At 39.9% G+C, this 20284-nt stretch overlaps 1 protein-coding gene across 1 annotated transcript; it reads right to left on the bottom strand.

Moving 5' to 3' along the window:
• Positions 1 to 5435: 5435 nt before the first annotated feature.
• On the bottom strand, positions 5436 to 6316 carry LOC111438882 (pectinesterase inhibitor-like). Its single transcript, XM_023076708.1, has 3 exons — positions 6279 to 6316; positions 6094 to 6191; positions 5436 to 5803 (listed from the first exon to the last, which is right to left on the bottom strand). The coding sequence occupies exons 1-3, from the start codon at positions 6314 to 6316 to the stop codon at positions 5436 to 5438; spliced, it is 504 nt and encodes a 167-aa protein (XP_022932476.1).
• Between the last annotated feature and the right edge of the window lie 13968 nt (positions 6317 to 20284).

The following is a 20284-nucleotide window of genomic DNA, read 5'->3' as shown; positions in this document are numbered from 1 at the left end:
AGCGTTAGGGTACGTTCTTATGAGGATATGACTAAGGTATGTTACGTAATGATATGTCTGTGATAGGTATAAGAACGTTAAAGCTATGGTAACTTAGAGAACGATATAACTATGAAGTGTTTACGTTATGACTTGTTTATGATATGATACATTGTATGCTAGATTATTGTGCTTAAGTACGTAGTTATGTGAACGTGAATATATGTTATGTATGCTTTTAGTCTGATGTGATGTGTAATGCATGTAACGATATGAGGTCCTTGAATGATTATGGCATGTTTGTATGGAATATGTAAATGTGAACAGCATGAATTGTATGACATGAAACACGGCAAACTGTCTGGAACCATAACTCCGATAGAAATGTGTATGAAATGTGAAATGAAAATGAGAATGACATGAAGCCTGAAACGTGACAGGGGGGGCTTTAATGTAGAAATAGGGAGATCTCATGCATTATGTGTGTTCATGCATCTGGGGGATACCCCCATTCCATCACGAGGGTACGGACGCGTACATCCAATGGCAGAACAACGATCGTTATGCATTGCATAGCGCTACCGTGACGGTTCTAGTTTTAACAGGTCCTGGCATAAGGGGCTCCCAGAGTATGCCCACCGGATAAGGACAGTGGCCCAGCGGTGTGCGAACTAGCTGGTGAGCCCATACTCGCACGTATGGGCTGTGTGTAGAGTATATGGTACACATCCACAATTACCCGTTAGGACAACACCGTACGGAAAACGAAACGAAACGAAAGATAGGTTCCATCATTTCATTGCATGTGATTGTTGCATTTAACCCTAATAGTGGGATCACTTACTGAGTATTTCTTTAAATACTCAAGCCATGTGCTACTACATTTTTCAAGTTAAGGCAAGGCATTCCTGTACGGCTGATGACGGCATCGCAACTCGAGATCATGGCACATGCATAGGATAGTGGTATTTATCTTCTTAGACTTAGGCTAGAATAGGATGTTTTAAACTTAAATGCTTATTTATTTTATTTAGGGTCTTTTGTTGTGTCGTTTTAAAGATGTTTTCGAAACACGTAAGTACATGGCTGTGTTTTAAGTTAAAGGTTATGTTTTATGGAATTTAAATGAAGTCTTCCGCATTCAATATTTATGGTACGAGTACAGTAGCGACCTTAAATTAAGTAGAAAATTTTGGGTCATCACACCGAAGACCAGGGACTCTCGGAGAATATTTGCCAATTAATATATTTACATATTTATATATTAGGATATTATACTTTATATATTATAAGATATCCTAATATATATTTAATTAATTTGAATCTCATTTGAATTTCAAATATATTTTTATTTAATGTATCAAATAACTGATTTAATATTTAATTGTATCAAATACAATAAATATATTTTTCCTTTTTAATATATCTAAATATTAAATATTAATTTGAACACTTGGGATTAAATATATTTTCTCTATTTATATAATATTAATTTGACATTTCAAATTAAATTTATTTTCTCTTTTATATTTAATATATCTAATATATTAAATATCAATTTGAACCCTTCAAATTTTCTTTCAAATAAATTGAACTACTATGAGCTAGCAAGGGGACCTTATGGACCTACAGATTATAAGCTTCAATGATACAAAATTAATTAATTAAACTCTTTAATTAATCAATTTCCATTCATTAACTATAGGTCACTCCACTATAGACCTAGAGTTGCACTCTTATGCACTGTAGAACAAGTTATGTCCGTCGATATAATTAATACAAGCAAGTCGATCTTTCACGAGTTGTTCATAATTACAGCTGGGTCAAAAGTCCGTTTTACCCCTGTAATTAGATCTTTCACCTTAAGTACCACTGATCCTCTAATGAACCATTTGTCTATGATCCAATCATAGACCAAGTCCCTCTCGGGCCAATGAGAGGGTAGGGCCCATTGTTCAAGTCCCAAATCAGTACTTAAACAACAACTCGTCTACTTTCCTTATATGGAAAGAAGTGAATTCCATCCCATGATATTATGTTCCCAACTCCCTATTTGGTCAAGTCCACAGAATAGTAGGCATATTGAATCGACTAAAAGACTCATTCTCACCCATGTAAATTAAAGGACAAACTCGACAGGAGTTTATAACTCACTCAGGATCAAGACCGAGTCACATATTATCATCACGTGAAATATTAATCTTCTTCATTAATGGATTTATAAAGAGAGATTAAATCTTTCTTGGTCCAGTCTCATACAAACTCATTTTATAGGATACCCTCACTTACATGTCTCCACATGAATGATTCGGATCAAATCATTTGTAACGATTACAAAGTGGGCCATATCAATAGTGTTACCAAGATAAGACACCCAACCTTATCCATATACTATAGACTCTTTAGGTTATTACTTGAACACGATCCTCTTGTATGTCAACCACATACTGTTCAAGATTACATTAATAACCTTGGATTTTCATATAATGGATAACAATTAAATCACAAATAAAATAATATATATTATTGTTAAAAAACTAAATAAGGTGGTTATTGATTATGAACCATTGTTTTACGTTACTAAGGTACTAGATCTAGCTACAAGTCCCACTGTCTCCTTTGGGTTGACCATGTACCTTGTAGGGATGATTAGGGTGCGAACCCGGTTCATGAACTAGCCAAGGGGTGTTAGGGTCTATGTAGTATATATAGCCGAGTTGTCACCCTTAGTGAGTTACAGGAGTCATAGAGGGTATGTTATTCAGGTAGTTTCAGTTGTGCTTAGTGGGGGAGCCGGTAGGGTGACCGACAGGTAATTTACTATTCTAGCACAAGATGGGGTGCGAACAAGTAAGTTACTATCTCCGTTCGAAAGGGCGATGCGACAAGTAAGTGACTGTTTTAGCCTAAAAGGTGATGCAACAGATAGTTATAACCCAACACCACTAGGGGAAATCATCTGGTATGAGCTTAGTATATAGTCAGGTGTGAAGTATGTATATTACGTTTAAGCAAAAAGGCTCCTCCATACTCACTAGACTTACCCTAGTATATAGTCAGGTGTGAAGTATGTATATTACGTTAAAGCAAAAAGGCTCCTCCATACTCACTAGACTTACCCTAGGCCCGACCTTTTCAGTTATGAACCCAAAGGGGTAGAGCACTCCTTAGAGGAGGTATGTATAGGGTTTTGGTGCGTAGAGACCTAAAAATGTCAATACAGGTATTCAGCCTCACTTTGGCTAACTCTAGGGGTAGTATGAGCACATAGCTTAAGATTCCATGTACAAGAATAAGTTTGATAAGAGGCTATAAGTTAGTTCCATACTGAGTATTTTTATACTCAATCTTACTACATTTCATATTTTCAGGTGAGTAATAGATCACTGGTTACTGTGGGGGGTCGTGTGGCTGTGGAGGGGACCTCGTTGACCTAAGTCTTTTGGATCTTATATTTATTTATATATGTCTTTTGTATCCGTTTCCAATTGTAACTAATCTTTGTATTTCAAATAGCACGCCCACAAATGTATGTATTTAACTTTTTATAATTTAATGTATTACTTTATTTGTTTTATGTCTTGTATTTTTAAGATAAAAATAAAAAATTATATGACCTATTTCATTACGATGGTTCATGCTAAAATGAGTTAGAAAATGGAGTCATTACATATGATAAAATATGACCAATATTTTTGAAAAAATGGAGAGAGTCAGTATAGAGATTTATGGGTAAAGAAACTATGAGTGGAAAGATTTTAGGGTGGTCTCACTTTCTAGTTCAGGGTGATTGGATGTGTATTACTTCTTTACACACGGTATACACACATGGACATGGAACCCAAGGTAGACTCATATATGTACCCCTGGACCAGGTTTTTGATTAGTGCACTTTTGCGCTACCGAAAAAGTCGTGGAGGAAAAAGAGCGTGCATAATATCATGGTGTACACAATATTGTATTGTATGCATTCGTACTCATCATAAAGGAGAAGTATCCCGACACACATGAAACACAAAATGCATGAGGTCCCCATAGCTTTAAACCATGACATATACTTATGATGTGGGTCATACCATGACATATACTTATGATGTGGGTCATACCTTCGTTATTTCTTAAACATAACTTTCATGAATAGCATACATGGCTAAACAATATTTCATAAACCTCAAGAGAATATGCTAATATAGTGTGCATGGCATAACCTATATATATATTATAGACATCATATATATGTCTCATGGGATCTCACACAACATAATATTAGATTTAGTTATAACATAACACAATGCCATACAAGTCAAACAATCACAAGTACGACATGTGTAAGGGCATAGAACACACGTGTTCATACTTTATACAATTCATCTGACCAATCCATTAGTAAAACTACTTGTTGGCCTAAGTAGTCACAAAATTGTTTAAGTTGCTATTTGTTTGATCTTAAGTTGCTATTTGTTTGATCCTACTCATCAAGGTTTAGTTTCTAAATTGACTCTCAACCTCATTAAGGTTTGATCCTACTCATCGAGGTTTAGTTTCTAAATTGACTCCCAACCTCATTAAGGTTGGATCCTATCTCATGAATTTACATTCGCCCAAAAAAAATTTGGTTCACTCACAAAAAAAATGAAATAACTCTCTACGTTTAATTTCTTTTATAAATATCAAAACCCATTTAAAAAAATTCCAAAAAAAAAAATAATAATAATAATATGAAGAAGAAGAAGGAATGATTTTATTGTTTGGAGTCTACTCGACCTTCTTTGAGCTTGTCTTTGACACTCGTTTCACCTCAACTTAGCTTCAATGCACATTCTTGATGTATTGGATGATGCACCGTCCGTCATATGGTAGGATAGATGTCACTTGAGGGTCGCAGAGGTCACAACCTAGCAATAAATGAGGGTTTCTGTTGGGCTTGAAAAGCTTATGATTAGAGGGAGGGTCGGCCTTCCACTAGCCCTTCCACTAGCTTTTTTTTTTTTTTTTTTTTTGAATGAAATTGGGTCTGTTCATGACATGAACAAACGGACTCAAATCCAAAAAGATAAAACCAACCTAACCAAAAGAGGTAGAGGAATGAAAATTTGAAAAGAAACAAAATGAAATCTAGTTTCTTTAATTCAAATTTTGAACAACTTGGCCAATTCTCCCTCCACACTCATTTTGATTCAAAAAGTTTCTTTAGTTTGAGGGTGGGTTGAGGAGGCCTATAACTCATTTAGAAGAAATTATGTGTAGCTATTGACGACCTTTAAAATCGGAGAGCAGTAAGAGTTATTGAGTGACCCTAGATTAATCATGTTATTGAGTCATATTAGATTTCGGTTTAAAATGGGAAGGAGTCGATGTCCAAATTTATAGGATTCAAAACAAACATATTATTGATTCATGGCATTCCAAGTATAGAGGTTTGTAGTATAAAATGAAGAAAGGTGGAAGAAAAGGAGTTAGGCACGCCCAAGAAGAAGATTGCCTATAACCAAGATGATACTACAAATATCTTCCACAGCCTTCCCGTTGTCAGACAGCGCCGATGGGTCCTTTGGCGGCTGCATGAAACTGTCCAGACAGTCACCGGCTTCCGTCATGGCTGCAGACGCCATAGTGTTGACGCTATTGTAGTCACCTTTTCCCAAGTAGTTCTTCCCATCCTCGATGTCGTCGACAGCATCGTCGTAGTGTTCAGCACAGGTGGCATAGCGCTCCTTAAGCTTGGGATCGGTTGCCTTGGACGCTAAGGACTGGGCGAGGACACGACTTTGAGAAGCCTTGTCATGGGCGAGGTTGAGGGTGAAGGTGGCCAACCCTTTTAGGTCTGTGGTGCCAGCAAAATTCAACACGTTAAAGCAAAAAGATGGGTTTCTAGTTTTCTTGCAGATGGTGGAAACGATGTCGTTCTCGGAAGCATATCTCCTCACTGGTCTTGGCCCTGACTATGATCCCTTCGTTACCTCGATGACTACTAAGAGTGAAGCCCTCACGCTTGATGATGTGTTTGCATATCTAATGGCGTTTAAAGCTCGCCAACTACAACACCAAGTTGAACTTGAGTTAAATCTTGGATCTTCGGCCGATTATGCTAGTCGTGGTGGTCAGTAGAAGAACCGTGGGCGTAGGGATCGTGGTCGTGGCTGTTCTCAAGGTGGCTGGTGATCATCGTGACCCTTCTGCTCATCCTTTCTTGCTCATCCTTTCTGCCAGATCTGCGGCAAAGTGGGACATACAGAACTTAGAATTTCCTGCAAATTTGTTAGGCAGGGGATTTTCTGGGTCAGGCAATCATGAGATACCCCAGACCTCGAGGCAAGGCCCCCTTCTCCAGCCTCATGATAAGGAGGGTGGACGAAATGATCAGGAGGGGGAGGAATAGAAAATTTTGATTAGGTCAAAATAGTGAGTATTTGTAAGTAGTATTTTTAGGCATTTAGTTTAAATATTTTCCCTTCTAAGATTTGTCTACAGAGAGATTTGTTTCTTAGTTTTTGTTTATGATTATTTGTAAAGTATAAAAGTATGGTTATTTGTAAAGCTAGTATTCAATAATATCATTAGTTCAATTATTTATGTTTCTAGCTTAGTTATTCTTCTATCAAAACCTAACAATTGGTATCAAAGCTGCTATTTTTTAGTGATCAAATAGTGAGAGTACGAGTGAAAACAAAACTTTAGCGAAGATCTCTCACTTCGATGGTCACTATGATCATTGGAGTGAGTCACTATGATCATTGATTTGCTCAGAGCAAAGGGTCTATGGAGTGTGATGGAGATTGGTATGGAGTGTGGTGGAGATTGGTTTCTCAGAACTAGAGGAAGGAACAATACTGATGAAACACAAAAGGACCACCTTGATGATGCTAGACTCAAAGATCACCAAGTAAAGCATTATCTCTTCCAGATAATTGATCGTACTGTCTTTGAACAAATCTTGGATCGCCGCAAAGCCAAGATTGTTTAGGACTCAATGAAGCGAAAATTTTGTGGAAACAAAAAAGTGAAGAAATCTCTTCTTAATGCATTAAGGAGAGAATTTGAGATTCTAGAGATCAAGAATGATGAAAGTATCACAGATTATTTTGCAAGAGTGATGATAATCTCTAATAAGATGAGAAGCAATGGAGAAGATATGCCAGACAAGAAAATTGTATAAAAAATTCTACGTACCCTGACTGAAAAATTTACTTATGTTGTAGTATCATTGAGGAATCTAAAGATACTGATAACATGTCCATTGACAAATTACAAAGTTCATTAGTGGTGCATGAAGAAAAATTTCGAAGATCTAGCATTAATGGAGAGGACAAGTTTTAAAAGTCGAAGGACGAACGAAAATAAGTAACAGAGGAAGAGGAACTTACAGGGGCAGAGGACGCGAAAGAGGATGAACTTACAAGGGCAGAGGACACGGAAGAGGAAGATCAACTTTCAACGAAGGAACTGTTGAATGTTATAGGTGTCATGACTTAGGTTATTTTCAATATGAATGTCCAAAGATGAATAAGGAATTGAATTATGCAAAGCTGAAAGAAGAGGATGAAATGTTGTTAATGGCTCATATGAAAAGACATGAAGCAAAAAGGATGATGCTTGGTTCTTAGATTCTAGTTGCTCAAACCATATGTGTGTAAGTGAAGGTATATTTTTAAGTTTAGACAAGACATTTTTCCACATTGTCAAACTTGGAAATAATACAACTATGAAAGTTATGGGAAAGGGTGCAGTGAAATTAACTTTGCATGGGATTCATTGCACTATTAGTAATGTGTATTTGGGTACCTGAACTCAAAAATAATCTCTTGAGCGTTGGACAACTACTAGAAAAAGGAATAGCAGTGTTGTTTAAAGATGGTGTATGTAGCATTTATCATCCATAAAAAGGAAAAATAACAGAGTCAATTATGAGCACAAATCGTCTGTTTATTTTGCGTACTGAACCATCTACTACAACAAATGGAGGAAGATGCCTCCAAGTTTCAAATACGAATCAGTCAACACTTTGGCACCATCGTTATGGTCATCTCGGCTACAAAGGCTTGTGCACCTTGAAACACAAAAACATGGTGAAACGCCTGCCGCAAATTGTAGCTCCAAACACCACCAGTGAGGCATGTATGAAAGGCAAGCAACATCGGACTCAATTTCTAAAAATGGGTAAATGGAGAGCAATGAAAAAATTGGGTCTTGTTCATGCAGATGTATGTGGTCCAATTTCACAAGCTTCAAGTGGCCAGAAAAAGTGCTTGTTGTGCTTTATAGATGATTTTTCAAGGAAGGCATGAAGTTATTTTCTTGTACAAAAATTAAAAACATTTTATCATTTCATATGTTTCAAAACAACGGTGGAAAAGGAAATTGGAATGCCAATAAAATGTTTAAGGACGAAGAGGAGAATTCAACTCTGCAGAATTTATCAATTTTTGCAAAAAGCATGGAGTGAAGAGACAATTGACTACAACCTATACCTCACAACAAAATGGAGTGGTCGAACGCAAAAATCGTACTGTGATGAACTTGGTAAAAGAGCTACGCTGACAGACAAGAAAATGTCAAAAATTTCTGGTTTGAAGCAGGTGAAAGATGTTAGATAAATCCCTATTTTAGGTTAAAAGTCATTTCTCCCCTCTTTTTAGTTACTATAATTTTTAAAGTTATCATTTCTCCTCCTTTTTTTAGTTACTATTATTTTTAAAGTCATGCAATTAAAGTTGAGTGGATTGACTTTAATTAAGTCGCACTCCTTTCCATTTTTAGGATATAATTGTTCTTTAAATATTCCAATTCTATGAGAATAAAATCATCGGGTCTTTAGCGCAGAATCTGAAATACTCTCTCTCTCTTTGTTCTTCCGTTATTTTATTCTTTCAAGATTTTCCTTTGGCTTTTTTCCTCGACAACGATTTCATCCGATTTGCTTAGTCAAAAAACAACAGACGATTCAAATACTATACAAAACTACAAAAACTACACAAGAAGGAGATGGTGCACGGTTTGCCAGCAATCGAAGGCGTGAACAGCTGTGCGACGGGTGTCTCATTGGTAAGCAGAGACGCATCCCCTTTCCGTCTCAAGCATCCTACCGCGCCGATGAGCCATTGAAGCTCATGCACGACGATATCTGGGCCCATCAAGCCGGCGGCAGAGGCGATTAAGTGCATTCAAGCACGAGCGGAGGCCAAATGCGGGAAGAAGATGCAAGTGCTGCACACAAACCAAGACAGAGAATTCTCCTCGACGAATTTCGGTAAGTACTGTGACAAGCTTGGCATGCAGTGGCATCTAACGGCGCCCTACTCCCTCCAACAGAACGGGACGGTGGAGCGCCAAAATCAGACCATCATCGGGACAACAAGGTCATTACTGATGACGACCGGGATGCCTGGGAGGTTCTGGGGAGAGGCGGTAATGACGGCCGTCTACCTCCTCAATCGGTCGCCAACTCGAAGCCTCGACGGAAAGACGCCACATAAGGCCTGGTACAACAAGAAGCCAGAGGTACATCATCTCCGAGTGTTCAGCTGTGTCGCATACATGAAGGTTGTGCATCCCCACCTCGCCAAGCTCGGTCCCAGGGGGTTGAAGGTCATCTTCATCGGCTACGAACCCGGGAGCAAGGCGTACAGGCTCTATGATCCTACGGGGGGGCGAGCTCACATGTCGCGCGATGTCATCTTTGATGACAGCACCTTCTGGTAGTGGAACGACATGACTGAGGCGGACCAAAACCTAATCAATTAACGGTGGAGTACCTCGTTACCGAGCTGGGAGAAGGAGGAGCGCAGCATCAAGAACGGTCACCGCTGCCAACAGCTACATAAGGCACGCCTATGCCAACCCCAACCACAACTCCGACTGCACCCCCTGAACCAGTGGAGTTCGTAACACCACATACTGCAGATTCAATGCTGGATGCCTATCATGATGATGATCTGGTGGCCAGGTACCGGAGGATAGAAGACCTAGTGGGAGGAGGTGAACCACTTGGATTAGCTGCGCTTGAGCTCGAAGAAGAGGTGACCAAACTGCATGCCATCAGCACAAATGAACCGAACTCCTTTGCCAAAGTAGAAAGGAACTCGTGCTGGCTGAAGATAATGCAAGAGGAGATGGCGTTCCTCACTGAGAATAAGATGTGGAGTCTAGAGGACATGTTGCTGGGACACCGAGCCATAGGGCTCAAATGGGTCTTCAAACTAAAGCGTAACGAAGAGGGAGAAGTTGTGAAGCACAAGGCCCGTCTGGTGGCAAGGGCTACGTCTAGAAGCAAGGAGTGGACTTCGAAGAGGTATTCGCGCCGGTGGCAAGGTTGGAATCTGTCCGCCTATTGCTGGCAATCGTGGCACATCATTCTTGGGAGGTCCACCACATGGATGTGAAGTCTACTTTTCTCAACGGAGAGCTGAAGGAGACCATCTACGTCCGACAACCATTGGCTTCCTGGACAACGACAACTCCAGCAAGGTACTACACCTGCACAAGGCACTTTAGGGGCTTCGGCAAGCACCACGAGCCTAAAACGCGAAGTTCGATAGTACCCTTCTATCGCTGAAGTTCAAGTGTTGTGCCTTTGAACATGGCATGTACACGCATGGCCACGGCACGCAGCAACTGATCGTGGGAGTGTATGTCCACGACCTCATAATCACTGGAGGCTACATGGAAGTTCTTGGGAGATTCAAGAAGAAGATGTCAAAGAAATTTAAGATGAGCGTTCTCAACGTGCTCAGCTACTAGTTCAGCATCGAAGTGCAATAAAGTACTGCCGGCATCACCATCTGTCAAGGTGCATACACAAAAAAACTACTGGACACAACTGGGCTAGCGGGCAGTAACCCTACAAGGACACCAATGGAGACCCAACTCCAGCTAAGAAAAGCCCACACTACGACGACAATCGACTCTACCAATTACAACAACATTTTCGAGAGCCTGCGTTATCTGATAAACACACGCCCTGACCTTGCTTATTCCATTGGATACATGAGTAGGTTTATCGAAGCACCTAAGGGGGAGCATCTAGTTGTTGTCAAGCGCATCCTACACTATGTAACCGAAACCAGAGGTAGGGGTGTGAGCTACAGCGCATGGAGAGGAAAGGAGAAGCTTGAGATGGTCGATTACAGTGATAGTGACATGGGCGGTGATGTGATGATTGTAAGAGCACCAGCGGGATGATTTACTTCCTCTCAGGCGGCGCAATCGGCTGGCAATCAACTAAGAAAAAGGTAGTTGTTTTATCTTCTTGCGAAGCATAGTACATTGTTGTTTCGATGGCAGCAACACAGGGGGGTCTGGCTTGCGCGAATGATGGAAGAACTCATTGGAAGAGTAGCCTATCCATCAATGCTATACGTGGACAATAAAGCTATGATCTCCTTGATTAAAAATCCAGTTTTGCACGACTGGAGCGAGCACATAGAAATCAGATTCCACTACATCTGGGAATTTTCATATCGGGGGCTCATCAAGATTGATTTCATCTGAACAAAGGAACAACTTGGAGACATCTTCACCAAATCTCTAGTGCAGGTAAAATTTGAAGAACTTCGCTCGAAGATCAAAGTTCAAGCAATAAGATAGATATATAACACAGGGCTTTAGAAGGAGATTGTTATATAAATCCCTATTGTAGGCTAAAAGTCATTCCTCCTATTTTTTTAGTTACTATTGTTTAGTTATTATTTTTTTAAAGTCACGCAATTAAAGTTAGTGGGATGTACGCGTCGAGTGGATTGGCTTTAATTAAGTCGCCACTCCTTCCCATTTTTAGGATATAATTGTTATTTAAATATCTCAATTCAATGAGAAATAAAAGCATCGGGTTTTCAACGCAAAATCTGAAATACTCTCCCATTGTTTTTCCATTATTTTCTTCTTCCAAGATTTTCCTTCGGCTTTTTTTCCTCATTAACGATTTCCTCTGATTTGCTCAGTCAAAAACAACAGACGATTCACATTTTGAATCAATCACCCACTCTTGCAGTATAAGACATGACACTAGAAGAGGCTTGGAGAGGCTTAGAGCGAAGTAAAACCATCAATAGATTATTTCAGAGTTTTTAGATGTGTGGGACATGTCCATATTCCAGATGCCAAGAGAAGCAAACTTGAACATAAAAGTGTAATATATATTTTATTTGGAGTCAACAGCGAATCCAAAGGCTACAAAATGTTTGATCCGACTACAAATAAAATTACAGTAAGTTGTAATGTAGCTTTCGAGGAAGATCGTGAATGGTATTGGAAATTTTTTGAAGGTGAAACAAAATTGGACTGGGGAAAATATTGAAATTAATAAGAACACAATCGAAGGAGGAGAAATCATAGAGGAAACGACTGAATCGGTTGCTGAAACAATAGAACCAGTTGTTGAAAACAATTTTCCAGTAACTATTGCACCAGATTTGACAATAAAGGAGGGGAGAAATCGACATCCACCTGTATGGTTAGTAGATTATACTTCTAGTGAAGCCTTATCTGAAGAGGATGAAGAAAATATGACATTTTTAATAATTTCAAATCCTGTGAATTTTGAATAAGTTGTCAAAGGCCCAAAATGGAGATTGGCTATGGATGAAGAAATCAAATCCATTGGAAAAAAAAAACAAACATGAAATTTGGTGGCTCTACTGGTTGGAGCAAAGAAAATAGGAGTGAAATGGATTTATAAAACCAAGCTAAATGAGTCTGTAGAAGTTGATAAATATAAAAGCAAGATTGGTTGTAAAAGGCTACACACAAGAGTATAGAATTGATCATACAAAAGTGTACGCACGTGTCCAAAATGGATACTGTGAGAATGATCATTGATTTTGTCGCCCAAAAAGGTTGGAAACTCTTAGATGTCAAATCAACTTTTTTATATGGAAATTAAAAGAAGATATTTTTGTTGAAGAACCAAAAGACTACGAGAAAAAGGGAAGTGAGGAGGGTGTACAAACTCTAAAAGGCTCTCTACGGATTAAAACAAATACCTAAAACCTGGTTTAGTCGAATAAAATCTACCTAGAACCTAGTTTAGTCGAATAAAATCCTACTTCATCAAGGAATGATTCAAAAGCAGTTCTAGTGAGTAGACACTCTTCATCAAGAAGAAGGGAGGTAAAATTCTTATTGTAAGCATTTATGTTGATGATCTTTTATTTACTAAAGACGATGAAGAATTATTGGAGGAGTCTAAACGTTCCATGAAGAAAGAGTTTGACATGAGACTTAGGTTAGATGAGATTTTTTTCTTGGAATAGAGGTAATATAAAGATTAGATGGTATTTTTATATGTCAAAGAAAGTATGCTTCTGAAGTTTTAAATCGATTTGGCACAGAGAATTACAATTCTGTTTGTAATCCCATTGTTCGAGGACAAAAAATTGGCAAAGATAAAAATGGTGCAAAAGTAGATGTAACTTTGTATAAAAAAAATAGTGGGAAGTATGATGTATCTCACAGCTACTCGTCTTGACCTCATGTTTGTTGTAAGTTTGATTAGTCGTTTTATAGCATGTCCAACACAACAATATTTTGCAGCAGCTAAAAGGATTTTAAGGTACTTGAAAGGTACAGTAGATTATGGTGTATTTTATACAAAGGGAGGAGTTAGTGATTTAATTGGATTTAATGATAGTGACTATGCCGGAGACAATGGAAGATAGCAAGAGTACTTCAGGCTATGTGTTTATGATGAGTGGAGGAGCACTAGCTTGGTCTTCTCGTAAGTAGCCTATAGTCACCTTATCAACCGCAGAAGTTGAGTTTGTTGTTGCTAGTGCCTATGCATGTCAAGCTGTTTGGATGAGGAAGATACTTAAAGAGATTGGTCACTCTCAAATAGAAGGAACAAAGTTAATGTGTGATAATACATAAGAGTAAGATTTCACTTTCTTGGAGATCTTACAAAAGAAGGAACTGTTAATTTATTATTTTATGGTGCCCGAAATCAACTTGCTGATTTGTTGACAAAGCCTCTAAAATCAGAAGCATTTTGGAAGTTGCATGAAGAACTTAGTGTGTAGAGTTTTTCTACCAGAATTAGTTCAAGAGAGGAGTTGTTAGAAGAATTTGATTAGGTAAAAAATAGTTAGAGTATTTTTAGGTATTTTGTTTAAATATTTTCCAAGATTTATTTACAAGATTCGTTTCCGAGATTTGTGGTTAGTTTCTATTCAAAGTTATTTGTAAAGCTATAAAAGCGAAGTTCATTATTCAATAATATCATCCCTTCAAACTTCAATTGTTTATGTTTCTAGCTTAGTTATTCTTCTGACAAACCTAACAGGAAGTTGGGGCGACCACGAGGTGGGGTTAATTGCAGACCCAGACGCAGAATGCCCACGCTTGATAACGCAGACATGAGCTTTCTGCTCCATGACCAGCCCTTGGCCCCCATCGAGGACGAAATCACCATGAGACCAAAGACAAAGACAAGGTCCCTCACTGCAGGGACCAAGGACCTAGTGGACCCTGTGTTATCGTGCCTCCTTAAGGGTCGGGCAGTGGTGGACATACTGAAGAGGGAGACGTTGTTGGCAGGGCGGAGGAGATGACAACACTGTTGTAGGAGGCATGGGGGGTAAAGGAGAAGGAGATTATGGAGCTTGACGGCTATTCACTGGGCATTGAGGGCGCACTGTAGAGACATGCCATGAAGGTGGACAAGGTTTACACCACACTATATGCGCCAACGCACATTAAGTCTATCGTTTCCATGGGGTCTCGGACCTGGACAAGTCTGTGCTTCTACCTGACATGGCACTTGACTGGAGGAGGATGAGGGTGTTCCGTGAGGCGGTTTTCTACCTCACATGCATGGTGGAAGGACACCCCAAAAAGAAGATGGTGGGGATCACTGTGTCGGGCCAGAGATCCGGCAGCAGGAAGAACTTGATGGCATTTACGCCTGTATCGGCAGGCTACTACATGGGGGTGTCGAATCTGGGACATGCAGTCGCTGGGCAACAGCGACATGGGGAAGGAATGCACTGCCACGCTCCTGGTAGAGGGGGCGTACATGTGAGCACTGAGGGCAAGATGCTTGTGCGCCCTGAATGTATCCACGCTCGCCCATGGGGAGAAGAAGCCCTCCGCGAACCACATCCTACTGAACAGCAAGATCGTGAACATACTACTCAAGCCTATCCTACTGAACAGCAAGATCGTGAACATACTACTCAAGCCTGCTCCCTAGATGGCCTACAAGGCTTGGAAGAATCACATTAAGAACTCACCTGACATCCCCTCGAGTGCAAAGAAGATGATCATAGGGTTGGACCCGGATGACGACACGAGCACCTTGAAGCCCTGGAAGTCCACTGTGTTCTCGGGTATGAAGAGGCCCATCCTGGTGGGGAAGGAGTCGGTCGTGACCAGGTACCTCCTGCGCCCCTCCGACCTAGGGGCAGCGCTAGAGAAGGCATGGAGGGAGCTCGCAAGCGACGTGATGGCCTCGATCACCAAGGTCTACGCAAAGGCAAACCCCACCATGCCACAGGACGGGGGTATGTGATATGAACCAAGAGATCAATCATACAATATACTTTATTGAAGATGTGAAGAAAATGTTGTCAAAATTTCCAAAAGATGTTTCAATTCATGCCACATTGAAGAAGATTCAAGTTTCATTGTTATAAATTTTAGGTGGATCACAATTTAGAGTTATAGTGTTTCTTTAATGTATCTAAGGCTTATTTACATAGTGGATAATTATGACCATAAAATATACACAGTGGCTAATTATATTCATAAAGTATAAATGTTACAAACACTTGAAATGACTCATGTAAGGTCAAAGGTTTTATTTTGAGGCTACATAAAGCCAGTATGTTATCTTTGTAAGATAGATGGTGGAAAATGTAGTAAAAGAAGCATTTGTGCTTTCTCTTTTAGCCAATGACTAAGTTTCTTTGCAATTCTATGTAGTTTAGGTGGCAGGTAGAATCATTCGAGCTTGACATGATCAATCTTGCTTGTGGAGTAATTCGAATCTCAAACAAGTGTTATTGCCTCGACATATTTGATCAACAAGAATCATTCAAGCTAGACATGATCAATCTTGCTTGTAGAGTGATTCGAATCTCAAATAAGTGTTTTTTCCTTGAGATATTTGATCAACAAGAATCATTCAAAATAGACATTATCGATCTTACTTGTGGAATGATTCAAATCTCAAACAAGTATTCTTACCTTGAGATATTCGATCAACAAGGTAATCTGAATTTTACTCCCCTTGTAGTGATTTCATATCATTTGGTATCAGAGCTTTCCCTTGGATTGATTCCATATCATTTGGTATTAGAGCTTTCAATTAGGCTGATTCCACGTCACTATGGTAATCAAGAGAGAAGTTATCTTTGAGAACCTTGATGAGGCCTTCTGAGGAATCCCAAAACAAAACCATGAGAGCTTATGCTCAAAGTGGACAATATCATACCATTGTGGAGATCTGTGATTCCTAACACATAGACCCAAAAATAGATGAATCGAGTTGTCACCCTTAGGGTGCAACCCCTATTCATGAACTAGCCAAGAGGAGGTATGGTCTATGTGGTATATATAGTCAAGTTGTCACCCTTAGTGAGTTACATTGAACCATAGACCTGACCTTTTTAGTTATGAACCCGAGTGGTGCTGGGTTATAACTAATTTGAAGAAAATCATGTGGCTTTAGATTTGAATGCACGCCCAGAAGCTGAATGAACCAATCTGTTGTTGCCACGTATCATGATCCAACCTTGGTTTTCTTCAATTTAACCCCCTTTTATATTTGTTCTCATGAATTTCTTGATAATTCAAGAAACAATACTCTCAGAGGAATCTACCAAAGAAAATTTGGAAAAATTTTGTAACCAAAAGCTTGAAAACTAAGGCTTCAAACATCAACTAAGAAGTAAGTAGCAATTTTGGACTTTTCTCCAGATATACCAGTAGGAATCACTTTAAAATTGATAAGAACCTTAAGTTACATAATATTTAAAGGATTACGGAAGAATTTAGTCAAGAACTGTGAATGAAGGGCTTAAATCAAGCTTTGTGCTCTGAATAAACCAGTTTTAAAGAGGATAACTAAACAAATTCCGTCGCACATGAAATTTTAATCTAAGCATGAATATGATATATTAACTTCAAAGGTCATTAGATTAAGTTAATGGACTGAACTAGACATATGGTCAAAGTAACTAAAATGCCCTTAGAATGTCAACCCTTAGTTTATGACCCAAACCACATCCAATAAAACTTGATATATTACTTGAATTCATGACTCTCAGGACTAGTGATGTTTCAAGACTATTCGATCGTGGGTGAAAAATTACTAAAATTACTAAAATGCCCCAAAGGACTAATGACCATGAACTTTAAGAACTTAGTAATTTTGTTGGTCTTGTTAGTTATATGATTCTTTATGTATTAGTAGGAATGTTTTATGCTTATGATAGGATCATGTTTACTTTAAGATCGTACATGTATCATGAATAGGGTGTGTAATAAGTTCTCATGTATACCTAGGGTTACTTATATTACCATGCACCAAGACATAATCTAGGATTATGTACCAAGTTAAGCTAATGCCTTACACACCCCTTACCCATGATCCTTTAAGTTTGCTAGGTACTACTCGACTAGTTCTAAGTGATGCAAGATCTCCCACCACGTTATGCATTATGATATCTATGTTTTCCTCTTCTAGGTGGGATGTCGTATATCGTGCTTTCCTAGCAGGATGTCATGGTAAGGTCTTATGTTTTTCCTTGCCTAGATGAGATGCCCTATGACACAATCGCACTTTCGAAGGCAGCAGACTAGCGATTGTGCGGCACTCACTTTCCAGCGACAAGTGAGCTAAGCCAATTTGTTCTTACGTCGCCTACGGCCAAGCGACGTACGATCGAGCCTCTAGCCTCGGTTTTAAAAGAAGGTTTTAGAAAATGAGGAGAAAGAGAGATTTTGGAAAGAGACGTTATATAAGCAAGCAAGAGAAAGATAACAACGGCTTAGCATATATAACCTTGGGTAAGGAGAAGTTGACAACTAGTCATATCCCCCTATAGTACATTCTGAGCCATTTTATATTTGGCAGGCCTAGACATGATATTTTTGAGGCGTCATACGCCCTAGAATTACAGAAGGAAAAACACTAGAATGAAAAGACATGACAAGGGTTTGGCTTGTCATGGGCATGTGGCCATGGACAACACGCCCTGGACGAGCATGACCATGACATCCTCCCCCACCTAATTAGTTGACGTCCCTGTCAACCGACTACTTTCAAACCTTGCGATGTGGGTGGCGGTGGAGTTCAGATCTTCGGCGCGTTCCCAGTTGGTTTCTTCTGTAGGGAGATTCTTCCATTTGACAAGTAATTCACGAATCGTCCGTACAGGTCTTCCTATCTTCCTAACCCTGTCGGCTAGGATCTCTTCTACTTCTTTTGTTTCTTTTTACTTCAGATCGATGCTTGGTCTTGTGGTTGCATTTCTTTGGTCGACGTCTGGGTCAAGGTGATAGGGCTTCAAGTTGCTCACATGAATTACTGGGTGGATTTTCATCCATGCGGGTAGTGCAACTCGGTAGGAGGTAGCCCCGATCTTTTTAAGGACTTCAACCGGGCCTTCATATTTTCGAACTAGTCTCTGGTCCTTTCGGCTGCGAAATCTGATCTGTTCTGGTCTCAGCTTGATGAGAACTTGATCTCTTGCTCGGAATTGAAGGGGGCGGCGTTTCTTGTCCGCCCACTTTTTCATATGCTTGGAAGCCTTCTCTAAATATGCCCGAGCTATATCTGTCGTCTGCTTCCATTCTCTTGTAAAGTTGTGAGCTTGATGGTTTTTCCCTGCATAAGGATGACCAATAATATGGGGTAAGGCTGGTTGTCGTCCACTTACAATTTCAAAAGGACTCTTCCCCGTAGACGAGCTTGTTTGGCAATTGAAGCAAAATTGGGTGACATCTAACAGTTGTATCCAGTTCTTCTGGCGAGCGTCGACGAAGTGACGTAAGTATTCTTCGAGCAAGCAATTGAACCGTTCTGTCTGTCCATCGGTTTGAGGGTGATAACTTGAGGAGATGTTTAAGGTTGTTCCCAAGAAGGCGAATAACTCAGTCCAGAATGTATCAATGAATCTGTCATCCCTGTCATTGATGATGCTTGACGAAATGCCCATAGCTTTACAACGTGTTTGAAAAACAATTGGGCTGTGAGTTCTGCTGAGCATAACTTTGGAGTGGGGATGAATGTCGCATATTTTGAGAATCGGTCTACGATAACCAAGATGGCGTCATATTTCCCGACTTTTGGGAGGTGTGTTATGAAGTCCAGAGATACACTTTCCCAGGGTCTTGTTGGCACAGGTAGAGGCACGTCTTGGTGTATTGCATGATGTCGTCTTGCATGTTTGGCCAGAAGTACCCATTCTTTATTAGCGCGTATGTTCTTTGTCACCCAGGGTGTCCGGTCCATAAGGTATCATGACATTCCTGAATGAGCTTCTTCCTTAGTTCCCCTGTTCTTGGGACGTACAATCTGTTTCCTTTGGTCATCAGGAGGTCTCCCTCAACCCAAAACCGTCGTGTTTTTCTATCTTTAGCTAGTTCGATGACAGCATTGGCTGATGGGTCTTTATGTAAATGTTTCTTGATGATGTCGCGCATCGATCCAGCGATCTTACTTGAATGAATATGGGCTAACATGCACAGGGCCACATGTTCGCCCTTCCGACTCAGCGCGTCGGCTGCTTGATTACTCTTTCCTGCTTTGTGTTCGAACTTGAAGTCGAATTCGGCCAACGACTCCTGCCACCGGGCTTGTTTTGCTGTTAATTTTGGTTGATCAAAGAAGTGGCAAATGGCGCTGTTATCCGTCTTCACTACAAACTGTGATCCCAAGAGATACTGTCTCCAGACTCGAAGGCAGTGGACTACAGCCAGCATTTCTTTCTCCGAGACAGTATATCTCCGTTCGGCATCGTTGAGCTTTCGACTTTCGTAAGCGATGGGGTGGCCTTCCTGAATAAGGACCCCACCTAGAGTAAAGTCGGAAGCATCTGTTTCTATTTCAAATGGGTTTGTAACATCTACCAACCCGAGGACAGAACCCCTCGTCATGGTTGTTTTTCAGATTTTCAAAGGCCATTTGACAATCATTCGACCACGACCAAGGGTGGTCTTTCTTCAACAGCTTTGTCAATGGGGCGGCTCGTCGTGAAAACCCTTCGACGAACCGCTTATAGTAGTTGGCTAATCCTAAGAAGGACCGCACCTCGGATACGGAAGTAGGAACTTTCCATTCTTGGATAGTTTTTATCTTGTCGCTATC

The sequence above is a fragment of the Cucurbita moschata genome, unplaced genomic scaffold (genome assembly GCF_002738365.1).
Source record: "Cucurbita moschata cultivar Rifu unplaced genomic scaffold, Cmos_1.0 Cmo_Scf00083, whole genome shotgun sequence".
In the NCBI taxonomy this organism is placed as follows: domain Eukaryota; kingdom Viridiplantae; phylum Streptophyta; class Magnoliopsida; order Cucurbitales; family Cucurbitaceae; genus Cucurbita; species Cucurbita moschata.
Note: the sequence above shows the minus strand (reverse complement) of the source record. Positions and strands in the feature narration are given on the sequence as shown.

Coding starts and splice junctions, on each gene's coding strand:
- LOC111438882 (XM_023076708.1), bottom strand. CDS start 6,316: ATGAGGCTGGAGAAGGGGGCCTTGCCTCGAGGTCTGGG. Junction 6,192..6,278: donor GCCTTGCCTCGAGGTCTGGG/GTATCTCATGAT, acceptor ACTTTGCCGCAG/ATCTGGCAGAAAGGATGAGC. Junction 5,804..6,093: donor CCACGATCCCTACGCCCACG/GTTCTTCTACTG, acceptor CTGGCACCACAG/ACCTAAAAGGGTTGGCCACC.